We start from the raw sequence: 26,608 nt of genomic DNA on the forward strand, positions 1-26,608 counted from the left end.
TGTGCTAGGTCGTGTCTGACTCTTTGCAACCCCATGGACTATAACCCTCCAGGCTCCTCTATCCATGGGATCGTCCAGGCAAGAAGACTGGAGTGGGGTGCCATCTCCTTCTCCAGAGGATCTTCCCGACCCAGGGATCGAACCCACATCTCCTGTGTCTCCTGCATTGGCAGGCAGATTCTTTACCACTGAGCCACCAATATTACACAGAGCATACTTAACTGGGCTCCCTGTATTGTTTTTCCTGGATGCCCTAACTGAGAGCTTGCCCTTGAGATTCACATGCTTCTAGCTCCTTCAGGCACAGAAGCTCTAGAAAGGGCACGTTTATTGAGCATCTACTGAGTGTCTACAGGTCGTCTATACAGTGAGCTTCTACTTTTCAGTTGAGGAGACCGCGGTCAGGTGACCTTCAGGAGCTGGAGTTCAGAATCAGGTGACTCAGTGCCTCAGATGACTGTGTTTTCCAGTCCTCTGCCCACAGTTTTGGTGCAGACAAGTGATGGCTGCACCAAAAATTTACACACAAGAGAGGAAACTCATCCGAGAAATTGTCTCTAATATTAACACAGTGTTTTCCGGGATTTAAGGCAAGACCCTGTCATTGGGTCCTTGGCGTGGAATGTCCTGCAAGCTTCCTGGGAGCATCTGTGACCGTTGTGAGGACAGTATTCTGTGGTTTACTCAACTCTAATCTGTCCATCGAATTGGTTGAGCCTCATAAAAGTCCTAGAGGTCAGTAGTGACCCTGGTATCTCAAAGTCTTCCAAGAAGCAAAGGACATATACATTCCAAATGAATCCCAGGACCAGCCACAAACATTCTGGTCCAAAATGATTTCCATCCTTGGAAGACAAGACAGCTTGTCTGTCTCCCCTCTCATCCCTACGTGGTCTTGCTGGGGATCAGGTGTCTTATCCGACTCTTGCTCTACTAAGTGAGTGAATGTTAATGGCCTTCTCCCTCTCAAGTGGCCTTTTGAAGTTGTCCTCAAGGCAAGAACCTCAGGTATTTCCATCATCGTCATCCAGACATTACCACTAAACACTGTACATTAAGCTATGGCACGAGATTTCCTACAATACCTCATTCACTTCTCAGCAACCCAACTGAGAAAGAAGGGAAAGAAGAAAAAACTTATTCCCACTTTACAGATGAAGAAACTGAGGCTCAGGAATTCCCTGGTGGCCCAGTGGTTAGGACTCAGAGCTTTCACTGCTGGGGCCCAGGTTCAATCCCTGGTCAGGGAACTAAGATCCTACCAGCTGCGCAGCACAGCCAAAAAAAAAAAAAGGAGGCACAAATGATAAACTGAGTTACCCAAGGCCATTCAGTTTATTAGTGGCAGAGCTGAGAACCCACACTCTCCTGATTCCCAAGGCCATGACCTTGACCCTCTGTTATGTTACCATAGAAGAAGGTGTGGGGGTCAAAGGGCAGCTAGGATGTGCTGTCTTCATCCTCTATGGAGCTGTGACCTGCCCCATAGTCCAGCAGAGTACAGAAAGAGGAGATAAAGTAATTCCCCACGTGCATTGCCCTTTATGGTTAGCCAGCTCTTTTCACAGGCATCAGATCGTGGATCCTCTTAACAGCCACACCAGGTGAGTACTGTCATCTCTGCTTCAACAGCCACGTAGCAGAAGAAGGACAAGGCCACACGTGGAACTCGAGCCTCTGCCTCCGGGCCCAGGTTCTGCCCTGACAGCCCTGCAGTTGCAGGCACAGGTCGGGGGTGGGGAGCTGTGGGGGATTCCCAAGGACACGCCCGCGTGTTGAGCACAATGGGGGAAATTCCAAAAGTTCCTTGGGATGGCTCAGGTGTGGCCAAGCCCACCATCTTCCTCAGGGACCCTCCTCCTCACGCAGGCTTTTCCTCTTCCTTCTCCAACTCCCCCAACAACAACCAGAAACGGGGTCCCCTCCCTTCCTGGAAACCCTGCTCCCCTTGGCCGCTCAGGGCTTTTTTCCACAAACAGCCACGTCCATCCATCTCTGTCTTGCGGGCCTCGGGGCCTTGGCGGGGACACGCTGACTTTGAGGAGGTTAAAGGTGCCGGTGCTCGGCCTTCATCTAACAAATGGGTCGCCGCGAGGGGAGGACCATTGTTGTTCTTTCCCGGCCTCAGAAGAGGAGCCTGTCAGGAAGATGGAGAGGCCAGCAGGCCCCCGGCCGCGCCCCGCGGGGAGGCTGACAGACGCCAGCAGCTGTGCGGCGCCAGGGTGCCAGGGCCCTGCCTTCTCAGTGCAGAGGGCCCCCTGCGCCCCTCCCCGAGCCCCTCCTGACCTCTCAGCCCCCTCCATGACCCAGGACCCAGCCTTCCAGGGGCAAAGGGCCAGGCTCTGGGCCTCCCTGGGATGGGGTCCCTGGCCAGATGGGGAGGACAGAGCCGGAGTCCGGTTATAGCCTGCGGGCCAGACCCCGGGAAGGTCCTCTCCCCCCCCCCAGCCTCCTGTGGATTCCTTCCAGAGCCCCCACAGCCTGCAGCCCCTCGAGGGACCTCCCCAGGCTGTTCTCTGTGGAATTCCCTCAGTGCCCCCTCCTCAGTCCCATTTGGAATCATCCAGGTAAAGGAAAACTAGATGGACTAGGAAGGCAGCCACTTTTATCCATTACCTACTTCGCACTTCGCATAAATGATTTCATTTCGAATTCTCCAACATCTGTGGGGCGGGCATTCTGAGGCAGTGGGGCCAGGCTGCCTGGGTTTGAATCCTGGATCCTCCACTTGCCAGTGGTGTGACCTGGTGCAGGTTATGCAGTCTCTCTGTGCTTCCTCCTATAAAAGATGGAGAAGGTGAGAACCCAGTGGGCTTTTGTAGCATCCACTGGGGAACGTGGTTGAGGCACTAAGATCAGTGGCTAAGTGGAAGCTGTAAGGACCATCCCAGGTTAGGGGAAATGGAAGCTCAGAGAGATGAAGTGATTGTCCCGGAGCACACAGCTGGGAAGTGGCAGATTCCGGACTTGAACTTTGAACTGTCTAACCCCAAAGTCTGTGCTCCTTCCTCAGCATCAGAGTGCTCCAGACTGGATAGCCGGCCACCTGAGGGCAATGCCTGCTTCTGCCGTTTCTTAGTTGTGTGATTCCGAGCAGCTCACATCTGTCTGAGCCTCTGTTTCTTCATGTGCATAAATGTAGAGTGTAATTCTTTCTTTACCCAAAATAGGAGAGTTGTAAGGTTCAGAGGAGAGATGTACACTCAATGGGCAAGTCCTGGACAAAGCAGAGAGGGGAGTCTGGTTTGTGGCTTTGACCCCAGCTCCTCCACCAGCCTGCAACACCCTGGCTGCCTGTTCTGGAAGATGAGATGCCTGTTTAATTAACATCATGTGTGCGGCCTCCAGGCCTCAGAGCTGAGACCCATGGCCCCTCCTCGGGGAACCTTGGGCATCTTTGGAACCAGCCAGCATATACACTGTTCTTACCGTCCATTCCCATTTCAGCCCCAATCCTGCCGCACTAGACTATGTAAATAATTCAGTGGGCAAGGAGCTCTGACCCTATATGCTTGGAATGTCATTCTCCAAGAAATTATATTAACCCTCCAGAGAGACCAGCAGGCCATGGTGACTGAGTAGACTGACTGGCCAGTTGAAATGGCAATGGATCCTCCTGTGATGGGCACCAGCCTATAAGACCATGAGAAAGTGAAAGTCGCTCAGTTGTATCTGTCTCTTTGTGACCCCATGGACTGTAGGCCACCAGGCTCCTCTGTTCATGGAATTCTCCAGGCAAGAAAACTGGAGTGAGTTGCCATTTCCTTCTCCAGAGTATCTTCCCAACCCAGGGATTGAACCCTGGTCTTCTGCATTCATTGCAGGCGATTCTTTACCCTCTGAGCCACCAGGGAAGCTCTTAGACCATGAGACTGTTTGTCAAAGAGAACTCTTTGGGGACTTCCCTGGTGGTCCAGTGGCTAAGACTCCACGCTCCCAATGCAGGGGGCCCGGGGTTCAATCCCTGGTCAAGGAACTAGATCCCATGTGCTGCAATAAAAATTGAAGATCCCCCGTGCCGCAGCTAAGATTCGGTGCAGCCAAGTAAATAAATATTTTTAAAAAGAGAGAGAGAGAACTCTTTGGGGAACAAGAAGCTCCTGATTCCTATTTCCATGCACAGACTCCATGGAAAACTTGGCCCCTGGGGGTGGGGAAGACAAAGCAGGTGGGCGAAGGTTACAGGGCCAGAGAGCAGGTGGGGGAAGCTGGGAGAAACTTCAAGGCACCTACCTAAGTGTCTTTCCTTTGCCTTGGAGAAAAATGACTTGAAACCCCACTAGACAAGAGTGTGGCTAATTGGCATGTAAGTTGGGGGTTAAAGAGCGGAAGGAAGAATCTGATTGTTTTTTTAAGTTACTGAGAAAGTGAGAATGTCACTGTGGGCCGAGAGAAATATTTTTTTTCTGGAGTGTGTCTCTCTTTCTACTACAGACTGTAGTGGGCCACTGAGACTTGCAAAAAAAGATTGCTTTTAATCCACCTTCCTTTTTGCAAGCAGCAGTAGAAGGGCCTTTAAATCAAATGCAATCAGCAAACTTGTCTCTTGCACTTATTCCCCGCTTCACTCCCTGGAATTTGGCACGTGATGGTTTCTGGATCTGACTTAAGGCTTTTTTCAAATCCAAGACTTGGGGAATTTTGTTAACAGTGCAATAAAATAACTTCATAGTGTTATAGGAGGCACATTAAAGAAAGTGTGTGTGTGCTGCTCTCTTTCCTTAAAAAAAAAATACAGACAATGTTTCTTTAAAAGACTCCATCTGCAAATCCCATTAGATGTGCATATAAGGTTTCTGATGATTAATAGTTGCCTGCTCGGGTTTTGGTTGGAGGGGATCGTGTGTGTGCTGGTTAACCCCTCCCTCTCCTCTCTCACATTTCACTTCAGAAATTTGTCACTCTCTCCCCACCGCAGGATTTAAAAGTGTGTCTCAGCAGCCCTGGACCAGCTCTTTGCAGGCATTTGCTGCGGGCTCCAGGACAAGCCCTCATCAGCCGGTGCGTCTGGGCTGGGACAGTGAAAATGTTTAGTGTCATCGGCGACAAATACACGTATAGGGGACCCCACTAGTCAGGCTGGTGGGTCAGGGGGAACAGGAAGCCAAGAGCCAAATCCAACATAGGTGCGGGTACACGTATGTGTGGCCACCCACACGTGTGCGTACTCTGAGGAGCAATTTTCGTTTTGGTTTTTGTTTTGGTTCCTGGGGCAAATTTTCTATTGAGCACTTTTGCCCTCCTGTTGAAAAAAAAATTTTTTTGTTGTTGCATTTTTAACAATTTGAATATAAAAAGTGTAAGAATCCAAACTTTGAAAGGATTGAGGCGGGCAGCAGACAGCAGATGGATCCAGCGGCCAGCAGCTGCATGAGGGGTCCCCACCCCCCAGCCCCCGTCTGGGGCTGCCTTCGAAACCCGCACTCGGAAGGCACTGGGGCCTCAGGGCTCCCCCACTACCCGCCAACCCCATTCTCCTTCCACCAGAAACCAGACTTCCCAGCGACAGCGACAGCTGCATACCCCGACTTCTCAGCCTCATGCCTGGCAGCCACCCCACACAGCCTGCCCCGGGAGGAGCGAGGCTTCACTGAGCAGCACCCTGCCTTCCCACAGCCCCCCGATTGGCACTTCCCTGTCTCGGAGGCCCGGCGTAGGCTCAACCCAGGCCCCGTGGGGGGCTCCAAGGAGATAGGGGCCAACAGCCCAGGCCTGGTGGACACCATGGGAGGCCCAGGCGAGGACTATGAGGTCCTTGGGAGCACTGCCAACGAGACGGAGAAGAAGTCAACCAGACGGAAAAAGGAGAATTCAGGTAGGTGGCTGAGGAGCAGCTGACTGTTCCTTTACTGTGTGACCTTGAGGAAGTTGCTTGCCCTCTCTGAGCCTAGGTAGCCTGATGTGAATGGGGGATAATATGATCTAACCTCCCCAAAGGCAGGAGACTTAAACCAGTTACCTTTGGGTGTATTTCTGCTCAGAATTCTAGGATTCTCTGGTGATGGGGGCTATGTCTGTGTCCTCACCTCTCCTGGGTTCCAGGAAGGATGTGCTGAAAAGAGAATGAAACAGGATCCACAAAGATTTGGAGGGCAGGTGGGATGGAGCTTCCGGGTAGAGGTTGGCAAGGGCTGGAGGGGGCTTTTCTGAACTGGACTGCGTCTGGATTACAGTTCTCCCAGTATGCCCCCAGCCGGTTCCAAATGACCCCGAAAGCTCCTGGGCTTACTCCCCAGGAGAGTTAGCTTACTCCCCAAGGCTCAGAGGACTAGGACCAAGGCTGGGACCCTGGGCAATCAAACAGAACCAGGACTCTGTCTCTGGAAGTCTAGAGGCAGCAAAGCAGACATAGGGCAGGGATGCGAGAGGCAAACGCTAAGGTATGGGGCAGACTGCCCATGAGGAATGCTCTGCCCTGCTGGGCTGTGTGCACAGGCCAAGGGGCAGCACAACCTGCTAAGGTCTGGGTGATCTCCCAAAGGCCACTCCTCAGAGGAGCCCTCCTGAGGAGTCACCAATCTTGGGGAGAGTCAGAGAGGCAGGCAGCAGAGGGTAAGCACTGGTGGAGTATCAGAGGCCAGAGGATGGAGCTGGCCTGCTTGTTCAGACCCCAGTTAATGTCCATCTCCTCCTGGTGGGGGGGACTGTTCTTTCCTCATCTCCCCATGGGACCTCCCAGCTTCTCTCACCACCCATTCACCTTTTGTCTCATTCGCCGTCTCTATTTCAACCAGAACAAGACAGTGCCCTTGCCTCCTGCACCCACTGCCCGACTATGTCCTCCTAACGACTGCCCTTAGGGTACATCTATCTGTCTGAACCTACAGAAAAGTTTTCATGGGGCTAATGAGGGGCAGGCAGCGAATGAGAAGACCAACCAAAGAGAACACTCTCTGCTTTAGTTTACAAAGTGCTTGCAAAGTAGCCCAGATTTCCCGAGCACCTTCTGTTTGCCGAGTTTTGGCAGAGGCCCTGGGGCTGCAGGGATGAATAAGGTGTTCTCGCCCCCAAACAGCTCAAACTGAGAGGGAGGGGAGGCCAGCAGATGCCACTGGCAGTCGTTGTGCTATGACTGAGGGGTTCAAGGTGCTGTAAGAAACATACGATAGTTCTGAGTCGCACAGGCTCGAGTTTGCTCCATCAGGTCTTATCAGTACCTCAATTCTTTACTCATGGAAAAGAAGAGACTGAAAAGCTTGAGAGGAGTTCTGCTAACACGGAGTTAAAAGAGAGTGACCCACTCATCCCAATGTACCCAGCACTTTCCTGGTTTTAGCATTGAAAGTCCAGTGTCCCCAGGACAGCTGGTCACCCTAGAAGAAAGCTCAAACCTCAGACTTCAGACCCCAAATCCCACACCCTTCAGATCTCAAACACAATCCTCATTTTGAAATATCTGGCCTCCATGCTTGAAGAAGTCCCTCAGTGTGCTCACAGTGGATGATAAAAACCACAGTCCCTGGTGGTCCAGTGGTTAAGACCCTGTGCTTCCCCTGCAGGGGGCAAGGGTTCAATACCTGGTCAGGAAACTAAGATCCCAGGTGCCATGCTTCAAGACCAATAAATAAAACAATAATTTCTTTGATTTAAAAGCAAAGCAAAACAAAACGTAGCCCTCTGGGATGCTATGAATAGGAGGGCTCTTTAAATTCTCAGCCGGTTAAACCCAGAACTGTTCCTAGGCCTGGCTGGAGCTTTGCTGAGAATGGGACACTTTCTGCTTCTCCTCTCCAAGGAACGCTCAGCTCCTTGGCTCTGTGCCTAATTGAAGAGCTCGCCCCTCTACAGCGCCTGCCACTGTAACTCCTCAATCTCTGCCCACACCCACCTCAGCTGCATCCAGACACTTTCCAGGGAGCTGTGAGCCAAGGGTACTGGGAAGGCATGGACAAAGCCAAGGGCCAGGCTTAGACAAGGTCATTCCATGTTTCAGCTGGACCCAAATTCACCATCTTTCCTTTTGATGAGTGGCCCGTGGATGGTGCTTCTCACATGCCAAGCAGCTGGCCACCCCAGGGCACCCTCCTCATAGGGTCAACTTCTGGTCAGGAGAGGTTCCCACCCAGGAGGGGCCCTGAGCTCTCCCTCAAGGTCCTCTCAGAAGCAGCACTGGCAGCAGCAGTCACACAAGGCAGGGCACAGCTAGCTGACTCTCATTCATTCTCTGGGGTTCCAGACACTCTGTGGTCAACATGGAAATCTTTATCCTCCAGTGGCTTGCATCGTCCTTTGGGATTTAATTAAAGAGGCAGGAAAGATCAGCTTTGTAAGAACCTAAAGAAAAGGGAAAGCGATGGGCAGGGCTCACAACTAACTCCAGGAGTCTGGAATTCAGATCACAAGAGACAAATCCACAAAGAATCACCACCCTGGGACTTCCCTGGTGGTCCAGTGGCTAAGACTCCACACTCTCAATGCAAGGGACTGGGGTTCGATCTCTGGTCAGGGAACTGGATCCTGCATGTTCCAGCTAAGACCTGGCACAGCCAGAATAAATATTGAAAAACAAAACAAAGAACCCCCATCCACCCTATCAATCCTGATTCACTGGTTGGACTGTCTATTTTAAACTTTGATATCCTATTCATCATGGACTTTTTGTAAGAATTTTGATTTTTTTAAACATTGTGTTAAAATATTCTTTCTCTTCATTACTGTGGTTTTTGGCACCCCCTTGCATGTTGTACTCAATGTGAGTGTCTCGCCCCGGCCCCTGCTAGGCCATCTCTGGAAGATTAACCAGCACTGATCAGAAGTGTGTTTTCCATCATGCTTCACAATCAGGCAGACAGGTTGCGGGTTGGCACTGCCACTTCCCACTGCTTGACGTTGGGAAGGTCCTTAATTTCTCGGAGCCTCTGTCTCCCCAGCTGTAAAATGGGACTATAACAGTATCACCCTCCACATAGAGTCCCTGCGAAGGTTAAACACTGTGATCCATGAGATGAACCCTGTGCCTTGCACATGAGTTCGATAAATAGTGGTTGTTAATGGTATCAGGCCCATCTTTACAGAACTAGTCTCCGGAACATAGAATCTGAAAAATAGCCTTTTGTTTGGGGGGACAGTGGAATTGAACATTTCAAACATGCTGTCTCAGAAATTCCTGAGCCTGGGATATAAAATATGGAAACTTCTCAAAATCATTGTTGGTCCTGAAATCCAGTTGCCATCAATTAGGAGCCTGAAGCTCAGAGATCCACCAGAGAAGCTGGGGGAGGGAGTGAGTCGTGCCTGGTAAACGTGTCCCAAGCTGGTTGGCCTGGCCAGGAAGGGTCCTGTAACAGAAAGTTACTGAAAGTTCGTTTCGAAAGGAACGTTCTCTGCTCACCGGTCTCCTTCAAAGCTCTGCCAGTCCCAGCTGCTTTCCCATGACTTGCCATCACTGGAAGTGGAGCTGATTTGCTCAAGGAAATGGTCAGGAAAGAGGGGCTCCCTGGACCCCACTCTGAAACTTTCTGTTGGTTCACTGCACAAAGCTGATTTAGGAGTTGGCTGTGATGTTAACTTGTCCTAACCACTCTCGCTCCAGGGGGCCAGGGAGCGTTAAAGACCCCTGCTGGCAAGGACAGCTGCCACTCCTGTTTGCCCCTTAATCTGTCATGGCTACCATGGGCGTCTTTAATTTATGGGAATGAAGGATTTCATGGTGATTTCCTGACAGGGTTCAAGGGAAGGTCGCGTGTGATCAGCCCGGCAGCAACAGGTGAATCTGATCGGCCGCCTGGGAGGGCCTCCATGCCTGGGATCCCCGCTGCTGGCTGATGCTCTCACAGTCATTCTGTCTTCATCAGACTTGCTTTGTCCTCCACCCCATACTCCTGAATCACCAACATGTGTGCCTCCCAGGGCTCCTCCTTCCCTGTTTTCTCCCCTGTAAGATCTGATGTCCACCTGCCCTGCCCCTGCCCAGCTACGCACACTCAATTTCCCCTGAGGTTGAAAAACCCTCCACAAAGTGGCCTCTTTCCCACCAGATTTCCCTCTACAGCCCACCCATTCCACTTCTATCTCCACTCAACAAGCCACCAAGCCAATTTAGTTGCCTTGAAAAGGCACCCTGCTTTTTCTCCCCACCACCCCCATTTGTTCAGTGCTTCCCCTTGCTTCCCCTTGCCTCAAACACCCTTCTCTTCCCACACCCTTCTGCCTTACTTTAACATCCAGCTTGAAAGCCATCTACTCCAAGGATCCTTCACTCCTTCCATGCTGCCTTCATGATTCCACTTGTACATAGCATCATTTCAGTGAAAGTTACAGTTTAGAAGTTTCAAATGACAGTATCGCTAGAAACTGCGGCTGATTTTATAAATACATTTTGCATAAAGGAGCTTCATAAAGGAGCTCTCCTGAGGTTTCTTACCATCAAACATCTAATATTTGAAATCTGTTTTTTCTTTATTATGATCAAAAACATATCATGTAAGCTTGACCATCATAACCACTTTTAAGTGTGCGGTTCAGTAGCATTAACTATATATATATATATAATTGTGCAACAGATCTCTAGAACTTTTTCATCTTATACAATGAAATTCTACATCCATTGAAAAACAGTTCCTTTTACCCTCTTCCCTGCACCACCCCTCCCCCCAGGCCCTGGCAACCAGCATTCTACTTTCTGTTTCTAAGAATTTGAACTTTCAGTTCAGTTCAGTTCAGTCGATCAGTTGTGTCCGACTCTTTGCGACCCCATGAATTGCAGCACGCCAGGCCTCCCTGTCCATCACCAACTCCCGGAGTTCACTCAAACTCACATCCAGCGAGTCAGTGATGCCATCCAGCCATCTCATCCTCTGTCATCCCCTTTTCCTCCTGCCCCCAATCCCTCCCAGCATCAGAGTCTTCTCCAATGAGTCAACTCTTCGCATGAGGTGGCCAAAGTACTGGAGTTTCAGCTTTTTACCTCATATATGTGGAATCAAGCAGTATCTGTATTTTCATGATAGATTTAGTTTACTTAGCCCGGTGTCCTCAAGCCTTATCTGTGTTGTAGCGTATGACAGAATTTCTTTATTTTTTTTAAGGTTGAATAATATTCTGCTGTGTGTATATGCACATTTTCTTTATTCATTCATCCGTAATAGCCACTTGGTTTGCTTCCACCTCTTGATTATTATGAATGATTCTGCAATGGACATGGATGTGCAAATCTCTTTAAGATCCTGCTGTGAATTCTTTTGGATATATACTCAGAAGTAGAACTGTTGGATCATATGGTAACTATTTTAATCTTTTAAGGAACCACTATACTGTTTTCCCTATGGAATGCTTTTGTTGACCATACTTTTGGTGTCAAATCCAAGAAATCATTGCCAAATCCATTCTCTCCATGTTTTCTTCTAGGAGTTTTCTAGTTTTAGGTCTTGCATTTTTAGGCCTTTAATGTATTTTTAAGTTAATTTTTATGTGTGGTGTACAGAAAAGATCCAACTTTATCCTTTTGCTTGTGGAGATCCTGTTTTCCCAGCACCGTTTGTTTAAGATTGTTCCTTCCCCATTGTGTAGCCTTGGCACCTTTGTTGAAGATCATTTGATCATTTATGTGAAGGCTTACTTCTGGGCTCTCTATTCTGTTCCATTGATGTATGTGTCTCCTCTTACACCGGTATCACAGTGTTTTGATTACTGTCACTTTGTAATGTGTTTGAAAATCAGGAAGCAGGAAGCCTCCAGCTTTGTTTTTCTTTCTCAAGATTGTTTTGGCTGTTCAGGGTTCTTTGAGATTTCCTAGGAATTTTAGGATGATTTTTTCTAGTTTTGCCAAAAAATGCCATTGGGATTTTTGTAGGGATTGCACTGAGTTTGTAGATCACTTTGTGTAGTATGGACATTTTAACAATATTGCCTTTCAAAATCCATGAACACAGGATGTCTTTCTTTTCATTTGTGTCTTTAATTTCTTTTAGCAATGTTTTGTAATTTTCATTGTACAAGTCTTTTGCCTCCTTAGTTAAATTTATTCCTAAGTATTTTATTCTTTTTGATGGTATTGTGAATGGGATTATTTTCTTAATTTCCCTTTTGAATTGTTTATTGTTCATGTATAGAAACACAACTGAGTTGTGCATGTTGATTCTGTATCCTGCAACCTTGATGAATGTATTACTTCTAAAAGGCTTTTGTGGAATCTTTGGGGTTTTCCACATACAAGAGTGTACTATCTACAAAGAGAGACCATTTTACTTCTTTCTTTCTGACTTAGATGTCTCTTAACTTCTTTTTCTTGTCTGATTGCTCTGGCTAGGACTTCCAGCATTATATCAAATGGAAATAGTAAGAATGAGCATCCTTGCCTAGTTCCTAATGTTAGAGAAAACTATTTTAGTTTTTAACCACTGCGTATGATATTAGCTACAGGCTTTTCATATATGGCCTTTATTATGTTGAGGTAATTTCCTTCTCTTCCTGGTTTGTTGAGTGTCCAAGAATCCTTTGGTGACCTCTCTCTCCACACATGTGGAGCATGCCCTGTTGACAACTCTATTTTAGCATCAAACCACAGTTGGCTTATATCGAGTTATAGATGCATACAGCGGCCTTTTTCCTTAAAACGGAAGTGTCTAGATAGCTGGAATGCTATCTGATTCACCTGTGCAGTATCACTAGCACCTACTGTAACATTTGTACACAGAAGCTGTGTGTCTGGCCAATAGCCTCTACTGTAATCTGGCATTCACTCATTCATTTTCTCACTTTCTGAGAGTGGCTCCACCGCCTGGCATGGGGTTTTCACCATGTGTGCTGTGCTTCTGTAAAATGCATCAGGACTTTTATAGTCTCACTCATGAAAAAGCGTGCAGAGAGCCAGACTTCAATCATAAAACCAGCACAGGGTCAGGGTGAGTGCTGGGGTCAGAAAGATGTGTAAACATCCACATGCAGGCTGGGCTGACTCACAGGAATCCCCTACAGGGCACTGGGGTTGGGTCCAGCAAGGGGAGCTGCTATAGCTGAGCAGCAAAGGGGACCCACCATGGTCAGGCACTTAGGGGGGCTCCTGGCTGGGCAGTTAAAGGGCCCAACTGCCATGTGAACAAGTGGCTGTGCTCACCAGTCTAGAGGAAAGCACACCTTTTTCTAATTTGCAGAGAGGTCCCTATGGTCTTGCATCAGCTTTGTGCCCATCATGGCCTTGTTCCCTCTCTCTCCTTAGTGGTAAGCACAGCTGTAGGGAGTTAGGTGGGGGGCATCTTGGCTCGCTTGGGTATAACAAATACCACAGACTGGGTAGCTTAAATAACAGACATTTATTTTCCCAGAGTTCTGGAAACTGAAAGTCAAAGATCAAGATGTTGGCAGGTTCAGTTTCTCCTGAGGCTTCTCTCTTTGGCTGGCAAATGGCCACCTTCTTGTCATGTCCTCACTTGGTCATTCTTCTGTGCGTGGTCATTCTCTGTGTCCTCATCTCTTCTTATGAAGACACAAGTCAGATTGGATTAGGGCTCACGCTAACAGCCTTCCTGGAGAAGGGAAGAGCCACCCACTCCAGTATTCTGGCCTGGAGAACCCCATGGACTGTATAGAACATGGGGTCGCAAAGAGTCGGACACGACTGAGCAGAAGTATTTAAACTACTTTCGTACTCTGTACTTAAAGTACAGAAAGTACTTCTGTGAAAGTACTTAACAGCCTCATTTTAACTTCATCACCTCTTGAAAGACCCTATCTCAAAACAGTCGCATTCGGAGGTACTGAGGGTTAGAATGTCAACATATTAATTGATAGAGGGGACACGATTCGGCCCATAAACAGAGGAAATGGGGACAAGAGTCTAGCAGTGGCACAAATGCTCCAGTTATAAATCCCTTTGGCCGGACCTCAGAGCTTCCCTAGCCCGGGGTCCAGGGTCTATTGGCCACAAGAGCTTTTCCATTCCTATAGGGTGTTGCTTCTGGCCACAAGGAGATCCTGCCTTCTTCTTCGAGTTTTTTGTTTTTTTTTTTCATGTGGACCGTTATTTAAAGTCTTTATTGTATTTGTTACAATATTGCTTCTATTTTATGTTTTGGATTTTTGGTCACAAGGCATATGGGACCCTAGTGCCCCGACCAGGGATCAAACCTCCATCTCTTGCATTGGGAGGTGAGGTGTTAACTACTTGACCACCAGGGAAGTCCCAATCCTGGCATTCTTATTTTTTTCGCACAGAGAAGAAAAAACGGAGACTGTTTTAGGAATGAATCCCTAGAGAAGCAGGGTGTTTGACAGACAAAGGAAAGGACGTGATAACAAAATAAATGGACAACCTCAGTAAGTGTCACCTGGGTCATGAGCATGACTCTTGAGCATCACGCCGATTGCAAATCCATACCCACCTCTGAGGGGCAAGACTTGAGGGCCCTGGAGACCCCTAGATCCAGCGTCCTCAGTGCCCACTCTGCCCACTGAATCAGGCTGCCCTGGCACCTCTCAGCTCCCACCCCCACTCTAGCCTTTTCTATTTCATGTTTTCCCATCTTCCTTGAATTCAATGATGAAGGAACCATGTGAGCGGCGGGGCCTGGGTCCTAAAGCCTACACTTCCTTTGGTGACAGCTGAGGGAGACATCTGGAACTTATAAACACAAAGCCCAGAGCTGCCTGTGCCTTCCCCAACCATCTCAGAAGCTCACTGCAGCTCCTACCTCTCATTTCCACTGCCCCTCCCCCCTCCAATTCTCTGCTGCAACCTCCATGGTCCCCACACCCCAACTCCTCACTCAGTCCATTCCACTTTCCCTCATCAGAGCCCAACGTCACTGCCTGCCCCACCACCACCACCTGGGACTCTCAGCAAACATGACTCTAGCCCTAGGCATTCCCATCCCAGAGAACATAACCTAAATTCCCCAGGCCCACTGCTGGGCTCCTCAAAGAAGCTGGGAGCCCTACCATGTCTCCTCAGGCCCCCATGGGAGAGGAAAAGGGTCTAGACATTGAGGTGGGGCGGGGCCCAGAGAGAGAGGCGGGCCAGTCCTAGGAAGCCAGACAGGTCTGGATGCAAACGCATCTGGGGAATGGTTCCATCCAGGTCTTGTCTATTTTGAGGGCTTTGACTCCTCCCTCTGAAGCTGAAAGTGTCAAAACTAATGAGCAGGGGATTTCCCCAGTGGTCCAGTGGTTAAGACTCCATGCTTCCAATGCAGGGGGCATGGGTTCAATCCCTGGTCAGGGAACTAAGATCCCACATGCTTCACAGTGTGGTCAAATTGAAAAAAAAAAAAAAGAACCACAGCTAATGAGCACATTAAAGGTCTGGTCTGTAGCCCAGGAAACTATAGGCACCATTTTCAGAGGATTTGCCAAGGTCTCACCTAGGGAAGTCCCTGGGAGGTCGACCTGGACACAGATTCAGATTGCCATCCTTGGAGTAACCACAACTCCATACTCATTGTCCCTGCAGCCCAGGGTGACCTAACCTGGACGGGTCCCGGTGGACTCTGGGCAAGCCATTTAATCTCTGGGTCTCAATTTCCTCATTTGTTCTATGGTCTAATGTATACCTTATCGGAGAAGGCAATGGCACCCCACTCCAGTACTCTTGCCTGGAAAATCCCATGGATGGAGGAGCCTGGAAGGCTGCAGTCCATGGGGTCGCTAAGGGTCGGACACACCTGAGCGACTTCACTTTCACTTTTCACTTTCATGCATTGGAGAAGGAAATGGCAACCCACTCCAGTGTTCTTGCCTGGAGAATCCCAGGGATGGGGGAGCCTGGTGGGCTGCCGTCTATGGGGTTGCACAGAGTCGGACACAACTGAAGTGACTTAGCAGCGGCAGCAGCAGCATACCTTACCTACTTCACAGAATAATTAAGAGGATCTAATAGGAAGCAGCCTAATAGCAAGGAAATAGCTTCCTCTCAAGGAAATCTGGGTTCTCAGCCCACTTCTGCCACTAACTTGCTGTATGTCTTTAGGCAAGTTTCTTACCTTAACCTGTAACGTAAAAAGGCCACATCAGATCATCTCTAAGTCCCCTTCTAGGTCTGCTATTCTATGATTCTGTAGTACAGAGGAAAGCCCAACAGAAGTTTATCTCTGGGGAAGAGAAACCCATTGTCAATTGTCAACTGCAATGTGCTATTTGAACGTGGGGCATGTGACCATCTATCTGGTCTTGGATAGAAATTTATGTTAAATGGCTGTGAGAGTTGGGGAGTAGGAATACAGGACTCCAAAAAAGGCACATTCCCCAATGTCTGTCTGAGCCTCCCTCTAGTCCCAATAAAGCTGTCTGCTGACTTTAAGAAGGCCTGCCAAACGTGACAGCTATTTATGAAATAATTTACCTTGGATGGTGTAAAAGCTCATGGTGGAAACCACAATATCACACAGACACATCCTGTTTGCATTTCTCTGGGCACTCTGGACCATTCCATCATGGCCCTGCTCCCTCTGAGGGTGTGCAGAGGATGGGGTGGGGTCACGTGGCTCCTCCATAGACACAGAGGCAGCCTGCTGAACGCCAGCCTCCTCCCTCTGCAGTCATGGAAGAGGCACCCTTTGGCCCTGAGGAAGAATCAGGACCAGGAGGACTGATGTGGATCCTCACGCAGATCAATTCTAGTTACTGTGCCTGGAAACAATAGTGGCACAGATTCGAGCACAGATATGCAAAAGTACTGGGAGAAGGGAAAACAGTTACAAGGCCAGAGATTGAAAAGGCATCCTTTTAGCATGGTTCTTGAGATGTGGTGCCCCGAGAAGCATCGTGTTTTACTTCTGCCTGTGCTACCTCTCCAGCATCATCCCCAGTAGAACCTCTCCTGGTGGTTCTTTCAAAGGGGTCTCAGCTGAATGCCATGCACTGTGCTGTGTTAACACACATCTCCCATCTCATTTTACCTTCGAAGCAGCCTTTTGATCACAGTGGTCGCGGTAGCTAACTTGATATACTTCTGGCCCTTTTGTCATTTCTGACATTTCTAAAGGGTTCTTAACGCCTGTGGGAAGCTGATGAGGGACAAAGGTCCCCCCGGTGCCACCCTGTTTAGTCGAATGTTGCCTTGAGGTTCACATACGGGTTCAGACACTGGGTTCCCAGCTTATCCTGAGGCCCCAGTGCCCAAATCAGGATAATAAGAGATGAGAGAGGAGAGTGGATAGGGAGGGTCTGCCCTGGTTGTCGCCACCTTCACACCCCAACCAGTCCAAGACCAGCTACAAAGGGCTCGGCTCCTGATCTTCCCTCTTCTCTCTAGGAAGGATTATGTGCAGGACTCTGTATGTGTGTACAGGATGGGTATAACTGGGGGAGAGGTGTCCATAGGGTACCTATGCACACCTAAGCAGGCCTGGGAGAAGGGGAGGGTGGGGTGTGAGCATCAACCCAGGACAAGGCTTCCGGGAGCCCTGGAGGTGGAGATGCACAGAGCTGCCCCCAGCCAGCCAGCCACCAGAACCTGACACCAGGGCTGATGATGGCCATGGCTCTCGTCAGCTGGATCTGGATTCAAATCTCAGTTCCGCTGCCCCAAAGCTGCCCGGCCAAGTTCCCGGGCCTCTCTGAGGTTGCTTCTGCCTCTGTATACTGAGAAGGATTTAGCAAACATTTAGCAAGTACCTCCTATGTGCGGGGTTCAGTAGCAAGTGAGAAAAGCAGTTACATCCCTGGGGAGAGAGAGCTATGAATCAAATTATCACACAAATCCACATGACAAAGATAAAGGGATAATAATACTGCCTACTCCTTCCAGTGTTATGTGGGGACGATTAAAGCCGTGACTGCATCTTAGGACAGGGAAGACTTTAAGAAGTGACAGCTGCTATTACCCCAGGCCCTCAGATGGCATCTCAAGGAACTGAAGAATCAGAAGAATACTATATATTCGTTTCAGTGCTTTGAAGTTTTAAAAGCATTTTCCACCTACAGCAGCTTGTCCAGGCTTCCAATAACGCTGGGAGGTAGATTTCTGGATAAGGAGGCTGAAGCCCAGGGAGGTTAAGCGACTTCCTGAGAGGCTCCAGCAAGAAGATCCAGGATGCAAACCTCGGCGCAAGTCCTCTGGGTTTGACACACCCACTGCTGTGAAAGGAAAGTACTGGGAAACACTGAGCCCCCGGGCAGGAGCGGATGGGAACCGCGCCAGGCTTCGCGGCCTCGCTCCGCCTCCGCGGCGTGACCGTGACCGCCCCTCCCTCCCTGGGCCGCGACGGCCAAGGCTAAGGACTCCTGGGGGACCCCAGCCGGGCGGCGTGTCCTTCCCCTCCAGCCCCCGCTCCGCTTCCGGAGAGGTCCGGGCAGGCAGCCCGGCCGGAGAGCTCGCCCCCTTCCTTCCCGGCCCCCGGGCGCGGGTGGGCGGCCCACCCGGACCCGGCGCGGACAGCCGGGCATCGGGGCTGCAGGGAGCCCAGGAATCGGGGCTGCGGGGACCCCGGGGGGCGGCCCTCCTCCGCCTTCTCCGCTTCGCTTCCGTACGCCGGTCCGGGGCCGGAGGCGCCCCCATCTCTGTCCCGCGCGCCTCCCCGCTCCTGAGCCGCATCTCCCCGCCTTTCTCCCGGGCTCCCGGCGGGGGACTCGCCGACTGAAATACAAGGGACTGCGTGGAAAGCACTAGAAAGAACCGGCAGGCTAAGTTCCCAACGGAACGCGGAGTGGACGAGGGGGCTCTGTATCCCGACCCGGTTTGGCAGTCTGGCGGTTTGGCCAGCTTCCCAGTCTGTAAAACAAGGACAGTGAGTTGAAAGACTTCTAATTTTTAGAGCCCTGCGTAAAACGTGCTTCCTGGAGCCCTTTCCCGGCCACGTGGCACGCGTTGGTCGTTCATTGTGTGGGTGTGTTGGTCTCCTTCCTTTACGCCTCTCCACCCACCACTGTCTCTTACCCTACTCTGGGAGGTCACGATACAGTCCCTTCTATGTATACAGCACTTAACAGTTTGTAAAGCCCTCCTACATGTATTTCATTAGAACAGTGTGTGAGTCAAACTGCCTGAGTGGATTCCAGCCCTTCCACTCACTGGCCAAGAGAACAATTTACTTCACTTCTCTGTGCTTAGTTTTCTGGTCTGTAAAATGGGTTTCGTCCTAGAACTCACCTGGCTGAATTCCTGTGAGGATTAAGTGGCTGATACACCTAAAGTGCTTGGTCCCTGCACCCCTGTTAGCAGCTGCGATTGAGCCCCTGCTATGTCTAACCCAGAGCCTCCTTCATAAATGAACTTCCCAGACTGGGCCCCTCCTGGTGTCAAAGGTGGGGGCTAGGATAGGTCTTGGAAGCCAGGAAGAAACTTAAAGTAGCGCTTCTCAATTTACATGTGCACACAACTCCTAAGGTTGGTAATAGTGTTAGTCGCTCAGTCGTGTCCCCGACTCTTTGCAGTCTCATGAACTGTAGCCTGCCAGGCTCTTCTGTCTATGGCATTCTCCAGGCAAGAATACAGGAGTGGGTTGCCATGACCTTCTCCAGGGGATCTTTCCCATCCAGGGATCGAACCTGGGTCTCCCGCATTGCAGGCAGTCTTTACCATCTGAGCCACAAGGGAAGCCCTAACTCCTAAGGGGATCGTGCTAAAATCCAGATTCTGATTCAGTAGATCTGAGGATGGGAGGTGGGCAGCAGGAGATCTTGCAAGTCTGGTCAGCACCCAGGCTCTGCTGCTACTGCCACCAGACCATCCTTTGAGAAGCCAGGTCTTAGAGCAGTGGTTTGTAACCCTGACTGTGTGTCTGAATCATCAGAAGCCTTGTTAAAACAGATCACTGGGTCCCACTCCCAGAGTTTTTCATTCAACAGGTGTGTGTGTGGTGATGCCCAAGGATTTGCATTCATAATGAGTTCCTAGATGGGACTGCTCTCCCCGAGGACAGAGAACCTCCGTTTTAAAGCATTTTGCCCCACAAGCTCACAGCCACTACCAATGTCAAGTTGAGGGTGGCTCAGGTGGTAGAGGTCATTCAGCAGCCAAAGGCAGCTTCCTGTACTCTGGAAATTAAAAATAGTTGTTTGAGGGGCAGGGCACTTGAGGTTGGGATCCTAAATTCTTTCCATTTCTCTTAGGGTTAAGACATTAGAAGGAATGATAAAGCGACACGGTGGGATCTTTCTCAGCATCCTTTAAAAATAAGAGCGACAGGCTGCGCCTCTGCTTGAAGACAAAAGAAAGGGAACCAAGGTCCCTGCGGTTCATGTCTTCCTGTTTGGGGTCCTCTCTCCCCAGACAACCAGGAGAATCGAGCAAAGCCAGAGGGCGCCAGCAAGGCCCGCAAGGAGCGGACAGCCTTCACCAAGGAGCAGCTGCGGGAGCTCGAAGCTGAGTTTGCTCATCACAACTACCTGACCCGGCTCCGCAGATATGAGATCGCAGTGAACCTCGACCTCTCCGAGCGGCAGGTGCAACATGGAGGAGCCCCTCCTCTTCTGGCCATCCCTCATTTCCTGTGCTCTCTCATCCCCCCCTTCCCTGCCCCCTTCTCCTGGAACCTTCTCCTTCCTCCTCTCCCTCCACCCAATCCAGACATTCTGGTTGTACCTGACAATCACCTGTGGAGATTCTAACAAGGCCAATGTATGGAGCTCACCCCTAAAGATTGTTTTCACTGGTCTGGGGAGGAGTCCAGGCATCAGAATTCTTCAAAGGTCCCCCAGGTTGGGACTTCCCTTGTGGTCCAGTGGTTAAGACTTCTGCTCCCAATGCAGGTGACCGGGTTCAATTTCTGGTCAGGGAACTAGAGCTCATATGAGGCAATTAAGACTGGTGCAGCCAAATAAATAAATATTAAAAAAAAATAAAAAGTCCCCCAGGTGATTCTCACATGCAGCCAGGGTTGAAACCTCTGCTCTGCTTATCCCCAAATGTGAGTGTGCAGTGGAATCACCCAGGCCCTTGTTTAAAATGCAGATTTCAGGGTTCCACAGTGTGATAGTGCAGTAATAGAGGAAAAGAGGGAATCTGCATTTCTAGTAGGTTCTCCAGGTGATTTGGACATGCAGCTGGTTCCTGGGCACACTCTAAGAAAAACTTCCTCGCCGTTTGTTTTGGCCTTTTCTTCAGAGCATTCCACCCATACTCATGCTCTGATGGGGAGTAAAATATAATAATAATTGATAGCAGCTTTCAGTTGAGAAAGTGATCTGCTGGAGTGCTGGATTTAGAATCAGAGGACTTAGATTCAAATCTTGCTTCTACCACTTCATAGCTCTGGGACCTCTGGATCACATCTTCTCCTAACCTCTCCTGTCTCCAACTGGGTCATAACCCCACCCTAAAGGTTTACATGCAGGTAAATGCTGAAGCTCAGATGAGAAAATGCCCACATCAGAGCTACCTAAGCTGGAAAATGCTTTCCAAATGTGCCTAAGGGAAAGGTTGGTGATTCTGTGTTCCCAGATCCTTGGGTAATAGAAGCTTGAGGGAGGGGTGTCCACATAAGAGGGGTGGGACTTGTGGAGGGGGTGGGGCCAATGCAAAGTGACATTTAGTACCAGTTCTTCTGTCTGTGATGTTTTCTGTATCTGGAGATGTAAGACAGGTCTTTGAGCAGATTGATGAGTCTTCCCTTTGGTCTCAATACCTGGAGCCTTTGGAGGCATGGGGAGGGGCAAGCAGAGTTTCGAGCTGGGCTCCCTGGAGCTGCACCTCAGGTACCTTGAGCATCAGTATTGGTGAGGTGGTCACACCTGCCCTGAAGTGACTGGGCTCCTCTGCTTCCTTCATCAGGTCAAAGTGTGGTTCCAGAACCGAAGGATGAAGTGGAAGCGTGTGAAGGGGGGTCAGCCCATCTCCCCCCACAGGCAGGACCCCGAGGATGGGGACTCTGCCGCTTCTCCAAGTTCAGAGTGAGATTCTCCAGGGAGCAAAAAAAAAAAAGACTGAGGACTGAGCCCCCTACCAATGACCCCTACCCCAATCCCACCTTAACCTTCTCCCACTCTCCCAGGGCAGCCTCTCCACGCTTCACAGTGATTCCTGGATAGAAAGCTGCCCAGGGTTCCTGGGAGCCTTGAAGTTTCTAGAAAGTTCTGTCCAGCATTACTCTGTCTTTAGCAGCCCCTTCCCCAGGGCCTTCGCTTCCCACAATTCTCATGGAGTCAACCCAAGTGAATTCGGAGAATAGCTCCAGGGACACTGTTTTTCGGGTCTAAGCTGCCACCTACGCCTCCTTCTCACAACCTTCCTCCCACACCGGCCAGACCTCCTCCAGTTCTGGACACCTGGCCTGATGGGAGAGGAGCCTTGAGACCAGCTGGTGAGTCACAAAAGCAGATGCCCCTAAAGGAAGGCAAGGAGACACACACACATACACACACACACACCCCTCTCCTTTCTGGGTTTTGTTCTGAGGCTTTGGGGGACCTCAGTTGTCCCAAAACCCCAGGGAAAAATCAGTGTGAGGAAGTCTGAAGACAGAAACTTAGCTGCTACAAATCAGAAGCCATCCATGAATCCAAATTGGCTGGCTCCGTGGGCAAGTTCAGGAGCGCTGGCTGGAAGCAGACAGTCAGGAGAGCAGCTTGGTATAGGTCTCTGTGGTCCCCACACTGGCCTTTCATGCTGGCTTGACTAGGTGGGTGAGAAGGGACCCAGGACAGCACCTGCTTCTTCAAAATCAATTCAGGAACATACCTGGGATTGTTGAGCTGGACTCCAAAGCTCTGGAACAGCTATTCCTTTTAAATCAGTAATTTCTGGATGGAAAAACTATCCAGATGTTCACATTATTGAAGTGAGGACTGGAGAGGGTCCCAGTGTTCCGAGGATGGAGAAGCCATACGAGGGCTGCTTACTGGGTGAGGGCCTAGAAATGTGGGACCCTGGTGTGGTTTCTTTCTCCAGCTGCAGGGTCTTGTGCTTTCAAAGAACTTTGGCTGCAAAAGGACCAAGAAAATGTCCTACTTTCTCCATGGGATGCGTCTGAGGCCCTCCGAAGTGTGCATTCCACAAATGCTGTTATGATGGGAGGAGCTGCCACATTTATGTGTGGACTGCCCAACCCCCACCCCAGGACTGTTGGCCCAGCAACCTGGGGCTACTGACACCTTGAGAGAGGCCCCTGCCTGCCTCAGTGCTCTGTCCCCCAACGCCAGCTGGTGTTGCAGAGGGAGGTCAGCAAGAGTTTGAGTTCTTGTATGTAGATGTAATCATTCATGTGTAAAAAAAAAAAAAATACAAAAACAAAAAACCCACCTCCCTATCTTGAAAGGACAGACTCTCTGGAAAATGATTGCCAAGTGAGATGGCTAGTTAGAGCATGTGTAATTTTTTCTAAAGTATACTTCATCTATTTTCTTTAGATTACATCAAGTTAACTGTGTAAGATCAATCACTTAGAAAATTCTTCGAGAAATAAAATCAATAAAAAGAAAAAAAAGAGCAGAGTTTCCAGGTCTTTTTTCCTGGAAGAGCTAAGAACCACATGTCTGTACGTAGTCCTCTGATACTCATGTGATCATCAGCCAGACAAGATCTAGAAACAACAAGAAAACAGAACTCCTGTAAACCAAGGTATCCCTTGGTTCTTCAAAACGTAGGGGTGCAAATATAATGGATGTTTAAAAAAAAAAGTCTTGTCTTCCTTGCAACTGTATTGTCTTCATTTCTCATTGAAAAATTTTAGCTTTCAGTTTCCCTAACCTGTGGCTTATCAAATAGACAAAGTTCCATAAACAAAAGGTGAACTCCTTTGTTAATAAAGGAAATTTGACCATAAAACTAACCATCCCTAATTTTTAAATTCAACGTTTGGAGGTTTTTGTTTTTCAGGGTGCAACAGTATACACCAACAGTAATAAAAATGACATGAGAAAAAGTGTCCTCAATTCTGTGTCTTTTTAATTACAAGGGATTTGTCTCACTGAGATGTCAGCAATGGACAAAATAGGCTTGGCTGGACAGAGAGAAGGGAGGGAGCTCGGAGGAGAGTCCTGGCCAGGATTTGGCTCTGAGGCTGTTTGGCCCTGGTGTGGGAGGTAACCAGAAATGACATCATCAGGAGCTGGCAGAAGAAAGCAGACCCACCAAAATCAAGGTGCCAAAGAGAAGGTTCAGGTTCAAAGCCAAGCAAAGCAGACACCCCAGGCATTCCAACACCCGCTGCTAACTCAATTCCTGTGGCTTCAGAGGACATCAACCTCTCTCTTGGTTTTCTTGTCTGTCTAGAATGTTCCTTCTCTGTTTCCCATGCAGACTTAATCTCCCTTTCTCAATGCTTTTGCCTGCATTCCTAGCTCCAAGATTTTCTCTTTCTGTCTACCACCCTTTTCTCCCTCTTCTTACCTTCCCTAGATGATCCCATTTACCTACATTTGTTTAAATTGTGGTAAAATGCCCCAACATAAATTTTAAACCATTTTCAGATGTACAGTTCTGTGGCATTAAGTACTTTCACACACTGTTACGCAACCATTGCCACTGTCTCCAGAGCTTTTTCATCTTTCCAAACTGAACTGCTACCCATTAAACGGTAACCCTACCTTCCCTCTTCCTTCCATTCACCTCCATTTATACAGCATTTACTCTCTGTCAGACACTGTTCTTTCTGTCTCCTCTATTTTTTTAATATTTGTTTATTTATTTGGCTGTGCCAGATCTCAGCTGTGGCATGTGGGATCTAGTTCCTCGATCAGGGATTGAACCCAGGCCCCCTGCATTGGGAGCTCAGAGTCTTAGCCACTGGATCATAAGGGAAGTCACTTGGGCACTGTTCTAAGTGCTTTACATGGACAAATTAAATTATTAATAATTCTCTTTATAATCCTGAGAGGTAGTACTTCTATTCCTGTCTTACAGATAAGGTAAGCAAAACAGAGAAGTTGAGTAAGTCCCCCAGGGTTTACAGCCCTTTAGTGGTCTTCACAGATCATATGTGTGCTGTGCTTAGTCACTCAGTCGTGTCTGACTTTTTACAACCCCATGGACTGTAGCCCATCAGGTTCCTGTCCATGGGGATTCTCCAGGCAAGAATACTGGAGTGGGTTACCATGCTCTCCTCCAGCAGATCTTCCCAACCCAGAGATTGAACCCAGGTCTCCCACATTGCAGGTGGATTCTTTACCCTCTGAGCCACTAGGGAAGCCCATTATTATATGAAAGTGAACGTGGCTCAGTCGTGTTCGACTTGGCAACCCCCCGGACTACTGTATATTCCATGGAATTCTCCAGGCCAGAATACTGGAGCGGGTAGCCATTTCCCTCTCCAGGGGATCTTCCCAACCCAGGGATCGAACCCAGGTCTCCCACATTGGAAGCAGACTTTTACCAACTGAGTCGCCAGGGAAGCCCCCATAATCATATGGTTGGGTCCCAATTTTTTTTTTCCTCTCCTGTAGATGAATATGTCTCCCTGATCATTGCCGTTGCTGTCCTTTTGTGGAAGCAGTGTATGGCCCCTCCCCATTGACTTCAGTCTTGTGCATGTGACCTGCTCCAGCCAATAGAATGTTCCCTGCTGGGTGCCCTGTTGATGCAGAAATTTGAGAGTCATCATGTGGCTATGTCATTGCTATTTTCCTTCTGCTCGAGGCTGAGATGGGGGTTCCACAATTACCTCGGGTTCCAGAATGAGAAAGACATAGAGCAAAGCCAAAGCCAGCCCATAACCTTCATCTCTGTCAGTGAGGTTATGAAAATTGGCTGTTGTAAGCCACTGGGATTTGAGGGTCATTTGTCACTGGGGCACCACCTCATGGAAACCAACCACTCCACTGATGACACTGAGATTTGCATCCTGGCATTCTGGCACCAGACCCACATTCCCCACCCCTGCTCTGGAAGCTTCATGTTTGATCTTCTGCTGTCAACTGCCCTTTGCCACATACAGGTACCTCAGACTCAAAATACCTGAAGGGGAAACCTCCATTCTCTGGATTAGGCTGGCTCCTCTGCCCGCATTCTGAATCATGTATTTTAGTTGGCAACACCACAGCCTACCCATTCACTCATGCTACATACCTGGGACACATCCTTGAAAATAACGTCTTTACTCTGCGGAACCAATCAATTACCTGATCCTGTTGATTTCAGTTCACATGTAGATTCTCTTACACCTGTGCATGCTTTGCCTTCCAGCCACCATTGCCTTTGTTCAGGCTGTCAACGTCTCCCAGTTGAATTAGAGCCTCTACTGCTGCTACTGCTAAGTCGCTTCAGTCGTGTCCGACTCTGTGCGACCCCATAGACGGCAGCCCATCAGGCTCCCCTGTCCTTGGGATTCTCCAGGCAAGAACACTGGAGTGGGTTGCCATTTCCTTCTCCAATGCATGAAAGTGAAAAGTGAAAGTGAAGTCGCTCAGTCGTACTCGACTCTTAGCAACCCCATGGATTGCAGCCTACCAGGCTCCTCCGCCCATGGGATTTTCCAGGCACGAGTACTGGAGTGGGGTGCCATTGCCTTCTCCATTAGCGCCTCTAGTAGCTCTCCAAGTCAATCCCCTAAGGAACTACACACACAGAAATTCAACCTTGTCACCTCTGATTTAAAATCTATCAATGACTTCCTATCACTGACAAAATAAATTCAAAACCCTTTGTATGCCTTCAGGGTTCCTGTGCTCTGGCCCCTGCATGTCTCTACAATCTCATCGTACCCCGTGCCACAGAACCCATGCTCTAGCAATACCAAACCACTGACTGTTCCATATGCATGCACATACAGTGTGATTTCTTGCCTATATCCACTTCTCATTC

At 49.3% G+C, this 26,608-nt stretch overlaps 1 protein-coding gene, 1 long non-coding RNA gene and 1 other non-coding gene across 3 annotated transcripts; 2 read left to right on the forward strand and 1 right to left on the reverse strand.

Moving 5' to 3' along the window:
• The first annotated feature begins 1,178 nt into the window (after window positions 1-1,178).
• On the forward strand, window positions 1,179-1,250 carry TRNAE-UUC. Its single transcript has one exon. It is a non-coding gene; the product is annotated as a tRNA-Glu (tRNA).
• A 1,338-nt stretch (window positions 1,251-2,588) lies between these two features.
• Window positions 2,589-3,287, reverse strand: LOC123332373. Its single transcript, XR_006549164.1, has 2 exons — window positions 3,162-3,287; window positions 2,589-2,779 (listed from the first exon to the last, which is right to left on the reverse strand). It is a non-coding gene; the product is annotated as an uncharacterized LOC123332373 (long non-coding RNA).
• Window positions 3,288-4,895: 1,608 nt separating this feature from the next.
• On the forward strand, window positions 4,896-23,742 carry MEOX1 (mesenchyme homeobox 1). Its single transcript, XM_006046839.4, has 3 exons — window positions 4,896-5,815; window positions 20,144-20,316; window positions 21,644-23,742. Exons 1-3 carry the CDS (start codon window positions 5,347-5,349, stop codon window positions 21,764-21,766), a joined length of 765 nt encoding a protein of 254 aa, XP_006046901.3. The 5' UTR covers window positions 4,896-5,346; the 3' UTR covers window positions 21,767-23,742.
• The last annotated feature ends 2,866 nt before the right edge of the window (window positions 23,743-26,608 follow it).

This window comes from Bubalus bubalis, chromosome 3, assembly GCF_019923935.1.
Source record: "Bubalus bubalis isolate 160015118507 breed Murrah chromosome 3, NDDB_SH_1, whole genome shotgun sequence".
NCBI lineage: Eukaryota > Metazoa > Chordata > Mammalia > Artiodactyla > Bovidae > Bubalus > Bubalus bubalis.

Bases quoted from the DNA above. Each gene is read 5' to 3' on its own strand.
- MEOX1 (XM_006046839.4), top strand. From the start codon at position 5,347: ATGGATCCAGCGGCCAGCAGCTGCATGAGGGGTCCCCACCCCCCAGCC. The intron at 5,816-20,143 runs GTAGGTGGCTGA...CTCTCTCCCCAG, and splicing joins ACGGAAAAAGGAGAATTCAG to ACAACCAGGAGAATCGAGCA. The intron at 20,317-21,643 runs GTGCAACATGGA...TTCCTTCATCAG, and splicing joins TCGACCTCTCCGAGCGGCAG to GTCAAAGTGTGGTTCCAGAA.